The 15,084-nt window shown below is 38.6% G+C and overlaps 1 protein-coding gene and 1 long non-coding RNA gene across 2 annotated transcripts in view; one reads left to right on the forward strand and one right to left on the reverse strand.

Annotated features, from left to right (window-relative positions):
- Positions 1–15,084, forward strand: part of LOC135739816 (uncharacterized) — a 92,859-nt gene that overhangs the window by 44,177 nt on the left and 33,598 nt on the right. The window lies entirely within an intron of this gene.
- LOC135739895 (uncharacterized) lies at positions 1,541–10,953 on the reverse strand. Its single transcript, XM_065257987.2, has 14 exons — positions 10,829–10,953; positions 10,556–10,749; positions 10,307–10,447; positions 9,318–9,456; positions 8,261–9,173; positions 8,046–8,187; positions 5,674–5,817; positions 5,542–5,594; positions 5,057–5,446; positions 3,412–3,590; positions 2,847–3,247; positions 2,552–2,648; positions 2,287–2,467; positions 1,541–2,193 (listed from the first exon to the last, which is right to left on the reverse strand). Exons 1-14 carry the CDS (start codon positions 10,940–10,942, stop codon positions 2,045–2,047), a joined length of 3,237 nt encoding a protein of 1,078 aa, XP_065114059.1. The 5' UTR covers positions 10,943–10,953; the 3' UTR covers positions 1,541–2,044.

The raw sequence follows: 15,084 nt of genomic DNA on the forward strand, positions 1-15,084 counted from the left end.
TTCTTTTTCAAATTAATGTTAAAATTTTGTGTGACTTAAAATACTCAAGAAAACATACTCAAGGAAACATAAGTTTTAATAAATTGCAAATTGTAATGTTATGTCATTTAAAACACACATTGTAAAAAAAAATACAGCATGAAGTTAAAACAACTTGGTTTTGCAAGTCAATGCACACCTACTATTTTAAGTTTTGGCTTGTGAAAAGTGGACATAAATTATAAAATCAAGTTAAAATAACGTTAAAATATTTGTTGATTTGACAAAAAAAAATGTAACATGTAAAGTGCAAGTTATAGTTGTGCATAAGGTCTACTTCGTATGTTATCTGTAGGCAAAACATTTTATAACCTTATCACCAAAATTTTAACAGCACGTCCGTTCTACGTGGGCCACAAACACTGTGATTGGTCCACTAGAAACCCTCCCGTCAGGTAAAAAGTTTTTGGAAGGACAGAATACGTCAATAGTCATCAGGGAATCAATACGCAAACCCTTCTGTCTATGACACTTTAGGAAGCGTTTATTCGTTTCTACCTGGAAATGTTGTAGAACTAGTAATCTGTTTAAAAATACTGTAATTAAATTAGTTTGATTGTCTCCTGCCATGTAGCTGCTTCAGGGCATTAAAAATTCACACACCCAGTGGGAATCCATACGCTAACCCTGCCGTCTATGACAGTTCAGGACACGCCAGTTTATTAGTTTCTACCCGGAAATGTTGTAGAACTAGTAATCTGTTTAAAAAATACTGTAATTACATTTGTTTGATTGTCTCCTGCCATGTAGCTGTAAAGAGGAGTCTTGAGACAGAGGATCCAATTGCAGTTTTATTAGAGACACAACGATACACACAAAAAGGGATAATCCAAACTCATAAACAGGCAGACAGATAACAATAACAGGAACAGATACAGGCAGAGATCAGAGGCCGGCAGAGAACAATCGTAAATCCAGGAACAGGCAAAGATCAGGGCAGGCAGATAACAATCAATAATCCAAAATACAGTCCAGGTCACAACAGGAAAACACTTACAGGGAAATATCGCTCGGTAATGATCACATGGGGGCAAATCAAGACTTTGCACAGTTCAGTGTTCCAGAGGAGCTTATATAGCCAGTCGGATTGGTAAAAGGTGGTGGCGTGATCAGTCTTGGGTAAGTGGCATGATGAGATGTAGTGAAACGGGGAATACAATTAAAACTCTGATGAAGGCGCCCTCTATCGACCAGGACGAGAAGGGGCGATTTCATTTGTAATAGAGCCCCCCCAAGGGAGGCTTTCAGACGCTCCCAGGGCCACAACGAGATAGTCCAGGAGGATTGAGCACAGACGTAACAAGGGTGGGAGGGGACAGAGTGAAGCCGGCGAAGCAGGTAGCCAGGGCGGAGCCGGTAGAGCAGGAAGCCAGGGCGGAGCCGGTAGAGGAGGAAGCCAGGGTGATGCAGGCAGAGCAGGTAGCCAGGGCGGAGCCGGTAGAGCAGGAAGCCAGGGTGGAGCCGAAGGCGAGCAGAGGTTTAATGAACTGAGATTTTTGAAGTATATGTCCAAAACTAAGATATTAATAAATAAACTAATACAATTTGCTTTGCTCCTTCTGCAATAAATGATTACCAAAAACATACTTTTCAGGGTTTTTTATTTATAAACCAGTAAACCAGAAATTCCATTTGATACAGAAAGAGAGATTAGAATTACATAAAACAAAAGTTTAACTTCAACTGGGAATATATGGAAATGGCAAATTTATCTTTATAGGACAATTAAAACAACACAAGTCAATCAATGTGGTTTAACTTTTATGCCAAGAATAAAAGTCTAGCAGCAGAGTTTGCAAATGACAAAAAGATGTCTGGCACATTGCTTTATATAATGCATTACAATAGTTTAGTCTCAATGATATCAAATCATGGACCGCATTTGTACATAAAAGAAACTTGACTTCACAACCGAATCTATCGGTTGTAGAAAATGAGAAATTTTCTTTGTAGTATTTTTGCAAATTTTTAACAAATTACTTTGTTAAGAAGACACCGATCATGCTCATATCTCGTGTGATGGCACAGGTTGGTATCTGACCCTTGACATCCTTAATCTATAGACAAGCACTCCGCACACCATGGCAGCTGTTGCTAGAAGACAGCCAGCAATGACTAGTAGGTTCAGATTCACGCCTTGGCTTACAGTGACCTCTGAAATGAAGTAAAGGCATGGAGATGTTAGTTGATCATATGAGCATCTACTACACAAGCAGCATGAACAACAGAAGCAAAACGGCGTCTTACGTGATTCACGTCTCAGTCGCAGGGGTCCCTGGGAGATGAAGTGACTGGTGGTCTGGATTGGTGCCTCTCTTTTTTGAAGATGGTGGGAGAGTGGAGATATTGGGATGTTTGTGCAGCCCTTAGAACAGCGCGTGAGAGGGTTGTTGGCCTCACATATGATTATTGAGCAGCTGATGAACACCTGTGGAGGAAAGACAGAAAAGAAAAGCATTATAGTTTCTTTATTTGTTTTATTTTATTGTTGTAGAATATTTGCCACCCTTACCTGGTCGTGGAGCCCAATGAATTTGAAGGCCTCTAGACCGAACTCGATGTATGGTTGGTGATTTGAGAAAATCTGAACAGTTTCATCCACAATGCATCTGATATTAGAAAACACATTTGAATTAGAAATGGGTGAGGGACTGAGATTTCGGAGGCTAGAGATAGGAACTGACCCTTTTACCATTACTAATGTTACAAGAGAGCTGCAAATGTGATTATTGTAATGACAACAGTCATAAAAGAAACCATAAGCAACAACAGGATTGAACTGAACGTTTAATGTAGCAGAATTGTACCCGTTTGTGATGATGGGGTAAGAGATTGGGTAGTTGGGATTATCGTAGGGTGTAGCCACACAGGACTCGAGGAAGATCTCAGTGTTTTGGACTGGAGTGATGGGCTCAATCTGCATGTAGATCATCTCACCCAAATCATACTCCAGTGGGTAAGAGTTTGGATCAATTTCATTGTAGAAGTCTGCAGATTGATAAAATTCGAACTCATAGCTGAATGCGCCGAAGCCAATCTCAGTGAAGTTGATGCCTGGTCTGCGTGTATCAAACTCCATTGTAAGGTTGCTTCTTTTCCGATACTTGCACAGGAACTCAATTTCTAGTTCATGCTTTCTGGTAATAATGTCTCTGGGGTCATCATACGAAATGATTTTATTCTTGAAGATAAGGTTATCATTGGTCTCCTTTGAACAAACAGATGTTTTCACATAGTTAGGCTACTCTCAGGTCCTATGATCCTAATCAGTAAGCTTTAGTAATTTTATTCTCAAAACCTATTTGTTATGATACAGTTTAAACTTTAAAACAAAATGAGTTTAGTGCTGAATGAACAGCTGGGGCATCTTACCTTCATTTCAGTCCCACAACCATTTAAAGGTATGCTGATAAACACATGGGTCTCATTGGAGTTAGGCTGGCAAGACGGATCTATCAGCCTCAAGTGTTTGTTATTGATGTTTTTGATTGTAGACTTCTCAACTGACACTGACATTGAGTTTTGTAAGCAGGTTACATGTGCCTTGGGTCCTAGAAGTCAAAATAATAATTGTGCATTTCTATCAAAGCAGAATCTTTCTGTGGTAACACATCAGCATTTATAAACACTTTTAAAACAAACTGTAGAAGGAATCAGGACATGCATGTTAACATCATAAAGATGTAATATATGTTTTTGGCGGCATCTAGAAGTGATATTATGAATTGCAACCAATCTAAATATAGAAATGGATCGTCATCGTCTGAAACGACGTAGGGACAAAAAGTTTGTCTGTTTTGGGGAGGGGTGTCTAATCCTGCTCCTGGAAGGCCAGTGTCTCTGCAGAGTTTTGCTCCAACCCTAATCAAACACACCTGACCCAGCTTATCAAGGTCTTACTGGGCAGACCAAAAACTTTCAGGCAGGTGTGTTGAGGGAAGTTTCAGCTAAACTCTGTAGGACATCGGCTCTCCAGGACCGAGTTTGGACACCCCTGGTTTAGGGCCACTGTAGAAACATGACAGCGACTTTCATGTAAGGGGGCAAGATTATATTTCTGTCAAGAGATCCTTCTAAAAGTTACACAATGCACTTTTAAAATAATTTTATTATCTTGTCCCTCATCTTAAAATATATTTTAGGGGGGACTGGAATTGAGAACCACTGCCCTAGAGCGGTGTTCTTCACTCCCAACCCTGGAGAGCCGGTGCCCTGCAGAGTTTAGCTCCAACCTTAATCAAACACACCTACCTGTGATTTTCTAGTGATCATGAAGACATTGATTAGCTTGCAGGTGTGTTTGATTAAGGTTGGAGCTAAACTCTGCAAGGCACCGGCTCTCCAGGGTTGGGAGTGAAGAACACTGCCCTAGAGTAACCACATTTGAAGTGTCCCTCTTCAAATATTTTAACATTCACATTTTCACCCAAAATAACTCTATCACTGACAAATGCTTTGCAATAAAATAGACTTAACTTTCTTTGCATTTGTTTCACATGCAATAATGCACAATTGATCATACTTTTAGTATAGGAATTTATGAACCAAAGAATCATACAACCCCCTTGACTAATGCTAGGCATGAGATACCCAAAAAAACTCAATTTACTACAAAAGGTAGAACATAGCACCAAAATATAGATGTCTTATAAATTAGCTATAGAGATTCCCTATATGGGTGCCCTGTACCCAAATGCATAACACCCCCTGGGCAGCTGCCCGCACTCATGCCTAAATCCGCCACCACTGTGGGTTTGCGATTTACTCATCTTTCAACATGAAATAACAACTAGAAGAAATTCCAAATTTATAGGTCTTTCTTACAGATTTGATTGCTTGCAAACAGTGCTTGCACTGTCTCAAAAACGTGACACAAAATGCAACGCAATTGGTCACAGCCAGGAGCCCTTGGTGCCCAGGGCACTCATCCAATCTTGTTTATGTATAATCTGGCCCTGGTGTAAGTAGAAGATGCAGTTTAAGAATCACTTTTATATCTTTTAAAACTTTATAATACCTGGCAAAGTTGATGCATATGTGGTTGTAGTCGGTGCAACTGTGGTTGTGGTCGGCGCAACTGTGGTTGTGGTCGGCGCAACTGTGGTTGTGGTCGGAGCAACTGTGGTTGTGGTCGGGGCAACTGTGGTTGTGGTCGGCGCAACTGTGGTTGTGGTCGGCGCAACTGTGGTTGTGGCAACTGTGGTTGTGGTCGGGGCAACTGTGGTTGTGGTCGGCGCAACTGTGGTTGTGGTCGGCGCAACTGTGGTTGTGGTAGGCGCAACTGTGGTTGTGGTCGGGGCAACTGTGGTTGTGGTCGGGGCAACTGTGGTTGTGGTCTGTGCAACTGTGGTTGTGGTCGGCGCAACTGTGGTTGTGGTCGGGGCAACTGTGGTTGTAGTCAATGCAACTGTGGATATAAAATTCAATTTTATTTTATTATCTTGTCATTCATTTTAAAATATTTTTCTAATAAATAACATGATAATTTACTTCTTGACCTACTTTCATCCACCTCTACAATGACACACCTCATTTCAGACTGGTAAATGTTTGACCTTTAAATGGACAGATTTCAGTTTAGAGTCATGCTATGATACGATATGAAGCTAGGAATAAGATTTTACTGAAACATACCCATCTTGTCCTTCTGCAATGAAGCAAAATGGAAAATGTTGGCCATGGTTCTCTGGAGTTGGTGTCCAGTTAATCACATACTCCCCAGTGGTTGCTTTGTGTTTTGTGCTGTGCAGAGGTCCACTTATGATGACATCAGTGATGCTGAATGACCAAAAACAAACACCATTAGTAAAGCAACTCATACCAACATTATTTTTCAACATTATTTCACATAGTTTGAACTGCTGCAGAAGCTGCTAGCTTGAATCTACTCAAACATCATTAATTTCAATTATCGAGGGGTGAAAACAATTGAGATATAGACGGTTTCATCGGCTGCATGAGTTTTGACAAGGTAATGCGTTTGGATGGCACTTAACCTCTGGTCTCTGTTTGTTTAATGATCTGACTAGTGGCTACACTGACCTCTGGAACAAAAACCTCATAGAAAATAACTAATGTTTTGGTTTCCTAAAGACGAAGGGAGACGTGATGATCATGGATCACTACTATGTCAAGGGAGGTTTGGCTGCCATTCTGTAGTTAACATTGTATACATAATATAGTACACATTTTACACAGTACTTTTAATACACTTTAGCTATGATATATGAACTAAGGTAATCTACTTGTTATTTATTTAGCTTGTTATCAGAAATAAACTACTCTAAAAGGACTCTGTTGTTATTGATTCTTTGTGGAAGTTTACCAGAAGATATGTATGTTTCACTAAAGCCGTTTGTTAATGTTTTTACTGCTGAAACCACCACATATACATATCACATGAAAGCTCTTGATGAGCTATTTCTTCTGACAAAAGGACACGTGTGAATTCCTAATCAATTTGGAGTTATGAAGATTGAAATTAGTGTACAAAGTCAGATCAAACCATGGTCATTTTTCTTTGCTCCTGTAAAGCTGGTGAAATGTCACTTACGCCCCCTCTGGTTCTCACACCATGTTATGTTAAATGTTAATTTTAAGAAATTGAAATTACATTCTATTACTAGGGGTGTGACGGTTATTATATAACTGTTAGACTGACAGTTTACTTTTGATATTAAACATATTAAACAAAGTCTCACCTTTCAAATCCTCTCTTTCTTCTAGTCAATTTATAGCATCAAATAAACATGAATGATCATAAGAAGGAATGTTGTTTTAACCGCGGAAAGGCTTGTGTTGTGTTTTGTGCTTGATATTTTTATTTTGACACCCTGTTCTGTTCTGGCTTTTATTTTGATATCATGTCATGCTTCTCACTTCCCATTTCCTGTGTATTTATTTAACCAGTCAAATCTGTTCACTCCCCACTGAGTATTGTTGGTGTGTAGCTGCCTTACTAAGCGTTCTCCTTGTATCTTGTTTCCTGTTCAGTCTCTGCCTGTTTTTGACCTGTGCCTGTTAATTTGGATATTGTTTGTTTGCTGCCTGCCCTGTCTTATTGCCTGATATTTGGATTACTCTTTTGGATTGCCCTACTTGGATGTGTTTGCATGCCCTTGTGTATTTTATTAATAAACTTCTTTTGCACATGGATTCTACTCTCCTTTGCTTTGTTTAAAGCAGCCCACGTTACACGTCCGTACACTCCGCTTTTCAAGTTCAAATCCTCCAATGTTAATCTAATTCTCCTGACTGCTTTTGAAGGCGAGAAGTATATGATTGGTCAGATCACCTGTCAATCAAGCTGCAAAGGGTCAATTGTTTTAAACGACGGGTTAGACTAGAGCAGGGGTGGGGAACCCAGGTCCTGGGGGGCCACTGACCTGCAGAGTTTAGTTCCAACCCTAATTAAACACACCTGCAAAATATAATTAAAGTCTTCAGGATTACATGGAAATGATATTCAGGTGTGTTTGATTAGGGTTGAAACTAAACTCTGCAGGACAGTGGCCCTCCAGGACCCAGGGTTCCCCACTCCTGGACTAGGGGGAGATGCTTTCTAGTCTAAAGAAGGGGGTCGTTGGGTGACAGCCGTGAAAGCACATTCACTGAAAGTTGTCTTGCTGTTAATTTTAAATAAACGTAGAGCAAGTAGCTAATCAGTGTCTGCTTGTTTGTCAGTTGTCATATAACAGACGAATGTCGCAACGCGCAAAATGCTCCCCCAGAACCTGTTTTTCCCCCGGACGGTTATGTTACGAACCGTCACATTTGACTCACATCATAACCGTCATCACCAATTCTGAAACCGGCACAACCCTTTCTATTACTTTGTTAACTGATTAGTAAATTTGATCATCCATTGTATATTGTAGCTACTTGTGTCTGCACTTTTTGTACAATGTTATTCTGTCATCCTGAATCAGATTGTCAAGTTTCTCTTACTTCTGAATCTCTATTTGGGTTATTTTTGTCCAGTTAAATACAGAATTTAATCTGAATACCTTGAAATATATGCGAAAGCATTTATTCTGATCTCAATTTCCTCGTACACACGGGCCTGCAGGTGCTCTCTATGTTGAGGTGTAGGGTGCAGGAACTGTGGTAGATATTCACCCTCCGTACAAGATAGAGCTGGACTATCAACTGAAACAGCAACATATGTGTAAGCAGAAGATGCAGTTTAAAATTTATTTTATAGCATTCAAAACTGTAATACCTTGAAGAGAAAATTGAAGAGGAATTTTGCTCAGTGGTACAGTTGGAACAGTGGTTGTAGTCGGTAGAACTGTGGTTATAGTCGGTGTAACTGGGGTTGTAGTCGGTGTAACTGGGGTTGTAGTCGGTGTAACTGGGGTTGTAGTCGATGGAACTGGGGTTGTAGTCGATGGAACTGGGGTTGTAGTCGATGGAACTGGGGTTGTAGTCGATGAAACTGGGGTTGTAGTCGATGAAACTGGGGTTTTACAAGATCCACATGTGGTTTTAGTAGGTGGAACTGTGCTTGTAGTCGGTGGAACTGTGGTTGTAGTCGATGGAATTGTGGTTTTACAAGATCCACATGTGGTGTTAGTCGGTGGAACTGTGGTTTTAGTTGATGGAACTGTGGTTGTAGTCGATGGAATTGTGGTTTTACAAGATCCACATGTGGTGTTAGTCGGTGGAACTGTGGTTTTAGTTGATGGAACTGTGGTTTTAGTTGATGGAACTGTGGTTGTAGTCGATGGAATTGTGGTTTTACAAGATCCACATGTGGTGTTAGTCGGTGGAACTGTGGTTTTAGTTGATGGAACTGTGGTTGTAGTCGATGGAATTGTGGTTTTACAAGATCCACATGTGGTTGTAGTCAGTGGAACTGTGGTTGTAGTTTGTGGATTTGTGATTGTAGTCACTGCAATTGTGGTTGTTGGCGGAGCAACTGCCACTGTAGTAGGTGCAACTGTGGTTGTATAATTTAAATCAATGCTTCGAACCATGCGTCGGGCTCTGTTTAAACTGACTGGATCTCTAGTCACTGAAGGTTGGTTGGTGTAGGACAGAGTGATCGTCTGCATGGGGAAATCCTCCAGTACCAACTCAAATGAATAAACTCCTGTGAGCGATGTGTGGCCATACGACAACGAGCATTGATTCTAGCAAACAAGGAACAGTCTGAAACTTTGTGTCTTACAAACAACATAACCACCTTAAACAAAATAGTTTTAAATAAATGACATACATAAAATAAAAAATTTGTTCATGCTCAAATCAGAAAATATACAGTATTTTACTCTCACCTGATCCAAAGTAAAACCAGCAGGTTGGTTGCAAATTCCACACTCATTATTGGATCCGAGTCCATATCTACATCTGACGTGGTCACCATCAGGATCAAAGGCTAAAAGATTGAACCTCCTTGGACAGTTCTGAGGAACTCTAGAAAGAACCCACCCATAAATGTCAATTTATTAATGAGTGCATTAACATGCACAGTCTTATGCCGATTATGCTTAATAAACCTATAATGTGTGCGTAAGCAAAAAACGATCGACACAGGACGTTTTTGCTCATAACCCGGATTTCGCATTACATGTACATACCTCTACCAGGGTTCTCGCATTTTGATCATGTGTACATGTCTCTGCGTGTAAAATATAAATGTCACACGTAGAAGTAAGCACAATAACGCATAAAAATATGCCCTCAACTCAAGTAGTTGGCAGAGAAACTGCGAAAATATAAGCTCATGTTACATTTACACACTGTAAAAAATACTTTGCTGCCTTAAAATTTTTTGTTGAATCAACTCGGATTTATAAGTCATTTCAACTTACTATTATTTATCTTGACTAGAGATGAGTTGTTATAACTACAGGTGAGTTGTTATAACTTATAAAATTAAGTTGACTTTTTTCAACTATATTTTATAAGTTGTGACAACTCATCTGTGTTGACATGACTTGTAAATCTGAGTTGATTTAACAAAAAATTTTTAGGCAGCAAAGTATTTTTTACAGTGCCGGTTCTGCAGACAGATACAATAGTTTAGCTTTAGATAGATTTCCCGGCTATTCCCGGTGGTGATGATGTCACTGCTTGTGAGAAACCCGACAAATTTCCAAATTCAATGTAAATGCATTTTTCTGTATAGTTAGTTTATTGATTTGCATTTTTGATAGTAATCCACTTATTCTGTGCACGTAAACAGACTAATTGTTATATTAATTAGAGAGTGCATTTTATAATTAAACATGTAATACATAATTAAAAAGAATAAAGATTTTACCTAAGAAACGGTAATGTTGTAGTGATTGGGGATCTGTTGGGCTTTGAGGTGTCTGATCTCACTCCAAGGTCAATATGTGTGAGAAGACTCCAGGGTCCACCTGTTGTCACTGTGTTATAAATCCAGCAGCAATCCTGGTTTCTGTTGACCCATGCAGAGGTGTATAACATCTATTTACATTTGCTGTCTCTTTCAGTCACTGTTTCTGTTTTAAATATTTGCACTTATTATTACTGTAATCATACTTACATCAGCTCAAATGGGTCATTGGTGGAAACAGTTCTTGTTATGATTCCCTCAGACTGACACCAGTTGCCACCATTAACACTTGAATCTATTTTACCCATCTCATAACTGTTCTCAATGCCACAGTTCCCAGACCAGCATGTCCAGTAATCATATGAGGAACAGTGATGGTAGGCCGTCTTGAAGCGAAGTTCCACCTGTAATAATATGTGGATTAGTAACTCTGTCTACTACTATAATTAACTTAACAAATAAAATCAGTGGTGGTGTGCTTACCTTGTACGATCCATCAAAGTTACTTCTTGAGTTAAAAGTCATTGAGCCTCCATAAAAGTGTGAAGCTGTGGTGCTCAACACCTGCAGTGTCAGGAGCAAAAATGTCAGATACATGATGATGAGAAGAGCTCAGATTATCTCTAACTATCAGCACAGAGCTCCTCTTTTATAGCCCCTAAAGGAGGAAATAACAATTATTTATTTGTGAGTAATGCCAAAGTTTCCAGTACAGGTAAAGAAAATGTATATTACAATAGGCACTAAAATTAGAAATGATTGGCAATAAATCATAAATAAACAATTAACCCAGGGCACAATTATTTTAGGCATCCGTCTTGCATGGGAACTTCCACAAATAAATTCTTTCCTTTCTTCTGTATGATGTCTTCACTATGGTGTACGTGATAAAAACCTCATGTGTTCAGATCCAGTCAGCATTGTTTAGAAGGACTGGTCTGGTTTTATATAAAAAATGTCCACTTGAAAAATATTCAGTTGAGAACACATGATAGAAAAGAAAAGAAAATGAACTTTAACTAGACAAGCAAATAATTTAAAATTTGATTTCTATTTTATTAATAGACAAATTGAACTTCCCATAGGTTGCAGTATACAGCAATTTTCCAAAACAGATAAACAAATGACATATCTCATAAGTTCGGTTCTTGATATCAAAAGTTAACACAGACAGCTAATTTAAAAAACACATTGCTTGCTTTAATACTGATGCAATGCCTAATGCAATGTAATAAATTGTTTGCACAATTATAAGCAGGGCTGGAAACAGGGAACGTGTGGGGACAGAGTCCGGGAGTGAATTTCAAAGGGGAACAGACTTCCCATTTTTGAAATGGTGGAATTATATTTAAACAACTTAATAGCATTTAACTCTTGACCCCCTTTTATGAGTTGTATTGTAACTATTATTTTATAATGCATCAAGCTTGTCACATGGCACTTCAGTTACAGTGCCGCTGTATGGCTGATGTATCTGTTTCATTTCAGATTTTTCCTCTTATTCAAAATATCCAATAATTAAATATCCCAATTTTCACATTCTACAATTATTTTTCAATTTATTGTTAAAAGTTTGTGTGACTTAAAATACTCAAGAAAAAAACATACTCAAGGAAACATAAGTTTTAATAAATTGTAATGTTATATAATTTTAAACCCACATTGTAAAATACAGCATGAAGTTAAAACAACTTGGTTTTCCAAGTCAATTCAACCTACTATTTTAAGTTTTGGCTTGTGAAAAGTTGACATCAATTATAAAATCAAGTTAAAGTAACATAAAATATATTCAATTCAATTTTATTTATATAGCGCTTTTCACAAGTGTTAATTGTTTCAAAGCGCTTTACATGAATAGATGTAGGGGAAAACACAGAAAAATCGATAGATAATATAAGAAGCAGAATACAGCGGCTAATAATAAACTGTACAAGTGAGCGTAGTAATAATGTAACGTATACAGAAGAAAGTGCTTAGTTAAGCCAATGTTGGCTGACTCTCCATGGGATATTAACATTAACAAAGCATTAACATAATGCATCAACAAAGCATTATGTTAATGCTTTGTTAATGAAGAACAAATGTTTAGACTTAAGTGATCGACTGTGTCTGATTCTCTTACATTATTTGGTAAATCATTCCAGAGCTTAGGGGCTAGATATGAAAAGGATCTACCACCTTTAGACACTTTTGATATTCTAGGGATAATTAATAGGCCAGAATTTTGTGATCGCAATGTACGTGATGGATTGTATTCTGATAGTAATTCTTCAAGATACCAGGGTGCTAGGCAGTTTAAGGCTTTGTAGTTGATTAGTAATATTTTAAATTGTATGCAATATTTAAATGCTAGCCAGTGTAAAGATGCCAAAATTGGACTTATGTGATCATACTTTTTAGATCGAGTAAGTACTCTTGCAGCGCCATTTTGAACTAGCTGAAGCTTTTTTACCTGATTTGCGTGACATCCCACGAGTAATGAGTTACAATAGTCTATTCTAGAGGTCAAAAAGCGCAGATAAGCTTCTCTGCATCAGACGTAGAACGCATATGGCGTATTTTTGAGATATTTCTAAGATAGAAGAATGTTGATTTGACAAAAATGCTGCATATTTTTTTTACAGTGCATGTGAAGTGCAAGTTATAGTTGTGCATAAGGTCTACAACATATGTTATCCGTAGGCAAAAGTGTTATCACCTTGCCAAAATTTTAACAGCGCGTCCGTTTTATGCGGGCCACAAACGCTGTGATTGGTCCACTAGAACCCCTCCCGTCAGGTAAAAAACTGTCAGATCAAGGGTTATGATTAACATAAAGGGAAAATTTGACCTGATCTATAATATTTGGAGTCAGTAAACATAAACATAAAAGGTGTCAATGACAGGAACATACATTTTATTTTCCAGCACGTACTTGCGTATGTCATTCTGTTGGAATTTAGTTATTGATGTTGCTTCATTTGGCAATGAAAAATAACCCAATCAGACTAGATGAACAAATCAAAATCAAGTCTGACTAGAGATGCAACAGACGCAGACGTTTCCCAAAATACATCAACACTTCCAAAAATAAACCTTAATGCCTTAAGAGCTTTATTTCCAACGGCAAGGCTTAAAAATAAAAAAGTATTCTTTTTTAATCTTTTAATTGTTCAAAAGCTTGTTGACATGAGGGTGTCCACTGAAACTGTTGTCCCTTTGTGTTGAGGGTTCAGCCAGCCTTGAAGTTTGGAACGAACCGATGGTACCATCCTGCCAGACCAAGGAACCTCTGAACATCTTTTAAAGCAACACCAAAGAGTTTTTTTTACCTTAAAATAACGTTTCCAAAAAAGTTTCAGTGGTTCATCCACTCAAAACAGGGTGAATGGCACTTTCACATTCGCTATGCAGCCCTTTATCGGCCAAAACCGCACTAAAGAAGTTTCCAACTGTCGGGTAGTGGTCCTGTAGTTCGAGTGAAAACTACAAAAACTTGCTTTACGGCAGATCTACAATCCAATCAGAGCCAGCTATGCTGCAGTATTTACGACAGTTCTAATGAACAATTACGCGTCTAACCTGTAGGGGGAGCAAAGAGCAATAACTCTTTAGTTTTGCTTTAAGTTCTTAGGCACAGGGTAGGATTGGATGGCTTGTATTTTGTTAGGATCTGCTGTAATCCCTTAAACATTTACAATGTGTCCCAGAAAACTGATTTCCTCAAGACAGAATCTGCTTTTCTTTAGATTAATGCTCAGTCCGGCAGTCTCTACTTTGTGAAGAACAGCTTGGATATCATGGTAGTGTTGTGCTATGGAAGGTGAGTAAATTATGATGTCATCAATATACACAAAACAGAACTTTCTTTTTAACTCTCCCATGACTATTTCCATAAATCTCTGGAAGGTGGCAGGGGCATTTTTAAGTCCAAATGGCATAACGTTGAATTTGAAGAGACCTGCAGGAGTGATGAAGGCTGTTTTTGCTTTACTGTTGGAATCCATTGCTACTTGCCAATATCCACTGTTTAAATCAATAGTTGAGAAGATAGCTGCTTCACAAAGTGATTGTAAAATTTCTGTAATGTTTTGGAGTGGATAAGTATCGTTTTCTGTAACCGAATAGATTTTTCTGTAATCCACACAGAATCTTAAAGTGCCATCTTTATTGTGAACCAAAACCACTGGTGAGGCCCAACTGGAGTGTGATGGATCAACAATTCCTTGACACAATTTCTTCGAGCTGTTCTTCCATGGCAAGTTGTTTGTTGTTGTTTAATGGGTACCTGACAGGTGGTGTAAATGCAGTGCTGTAAGATATCAGTGCGTCCAGGATGGAGTGTGCATACTTGAGAGTTACTTGTAAGGATATGGTGTAAGCTCTGTTTCCCATCTGGAGGTAAATGAGCCATGTCTACAGCTTTTCTGATTAACGTTTCATCACTAACTACATCAGGTTGGTGCAGGACCAGTAAGGGTGTAGGAGGAGGTACAGATGTCATCAAGGATAAACTGGGCTTGGTTGGTTTGGCTTTCTTACGTGATGAGTCAACACAAGGTGGGACACTTGCAACTCCTGGTTGAAAAGCATGAGTGGGCGCAATCTTGAATGAGTATTTTTGATCTATAACGTTGATTTGTAGGCCACTGAAGAAAATTAAGTAAAATCCTAAGACTACAGCATACGCTAAAGCATGTGTGGAAAGGACAGCAGCAGGTATTGTGAAAGAATGATTGTGCAAGTTTATACCTGTATTG

Source organism: Paramisgurnus dabryanus, chromosome 9 (assembly GCF_030506205.2).
Source record: "Paramisgurnus dabryanus chromosome 9, PD_genome_1.1, whole genome shotgun sequence".
Classification (NCBI taxonomy): domain Eukaryota; kingdom Metazoa; phylum Chordata; class Actinopteri; order Cypriniformes; family Cobitidae; genus Paramisgurnus; species Paramisgurnus dabryanus.

Excerpts from the sequence above, each read along its gene's own strand:
- LOC135739895 (XM_065257987.2), bottom strand. The coding sequence starts at position 10,942 with ATGTATCTGACATTTTTGCTCCTGACACTGCAGGTGTTGAGCACCACA. Across the intron at positions 9,174-9,317 it reads CTGGTTTTACTTTGGATCAG|AATCAATGCTCGTTGTCGTA; the intron begins GTGAGAGTAAAA and ends CTTGTTTGCTAG. Across the intron at positions 3,591-5,056 it reads ATATGCATCAACTTTGCCAG|GACCCAAGGCACATGTAACC; the intron begins GTATTATAAAGT and ends TTTGACTTCTAG.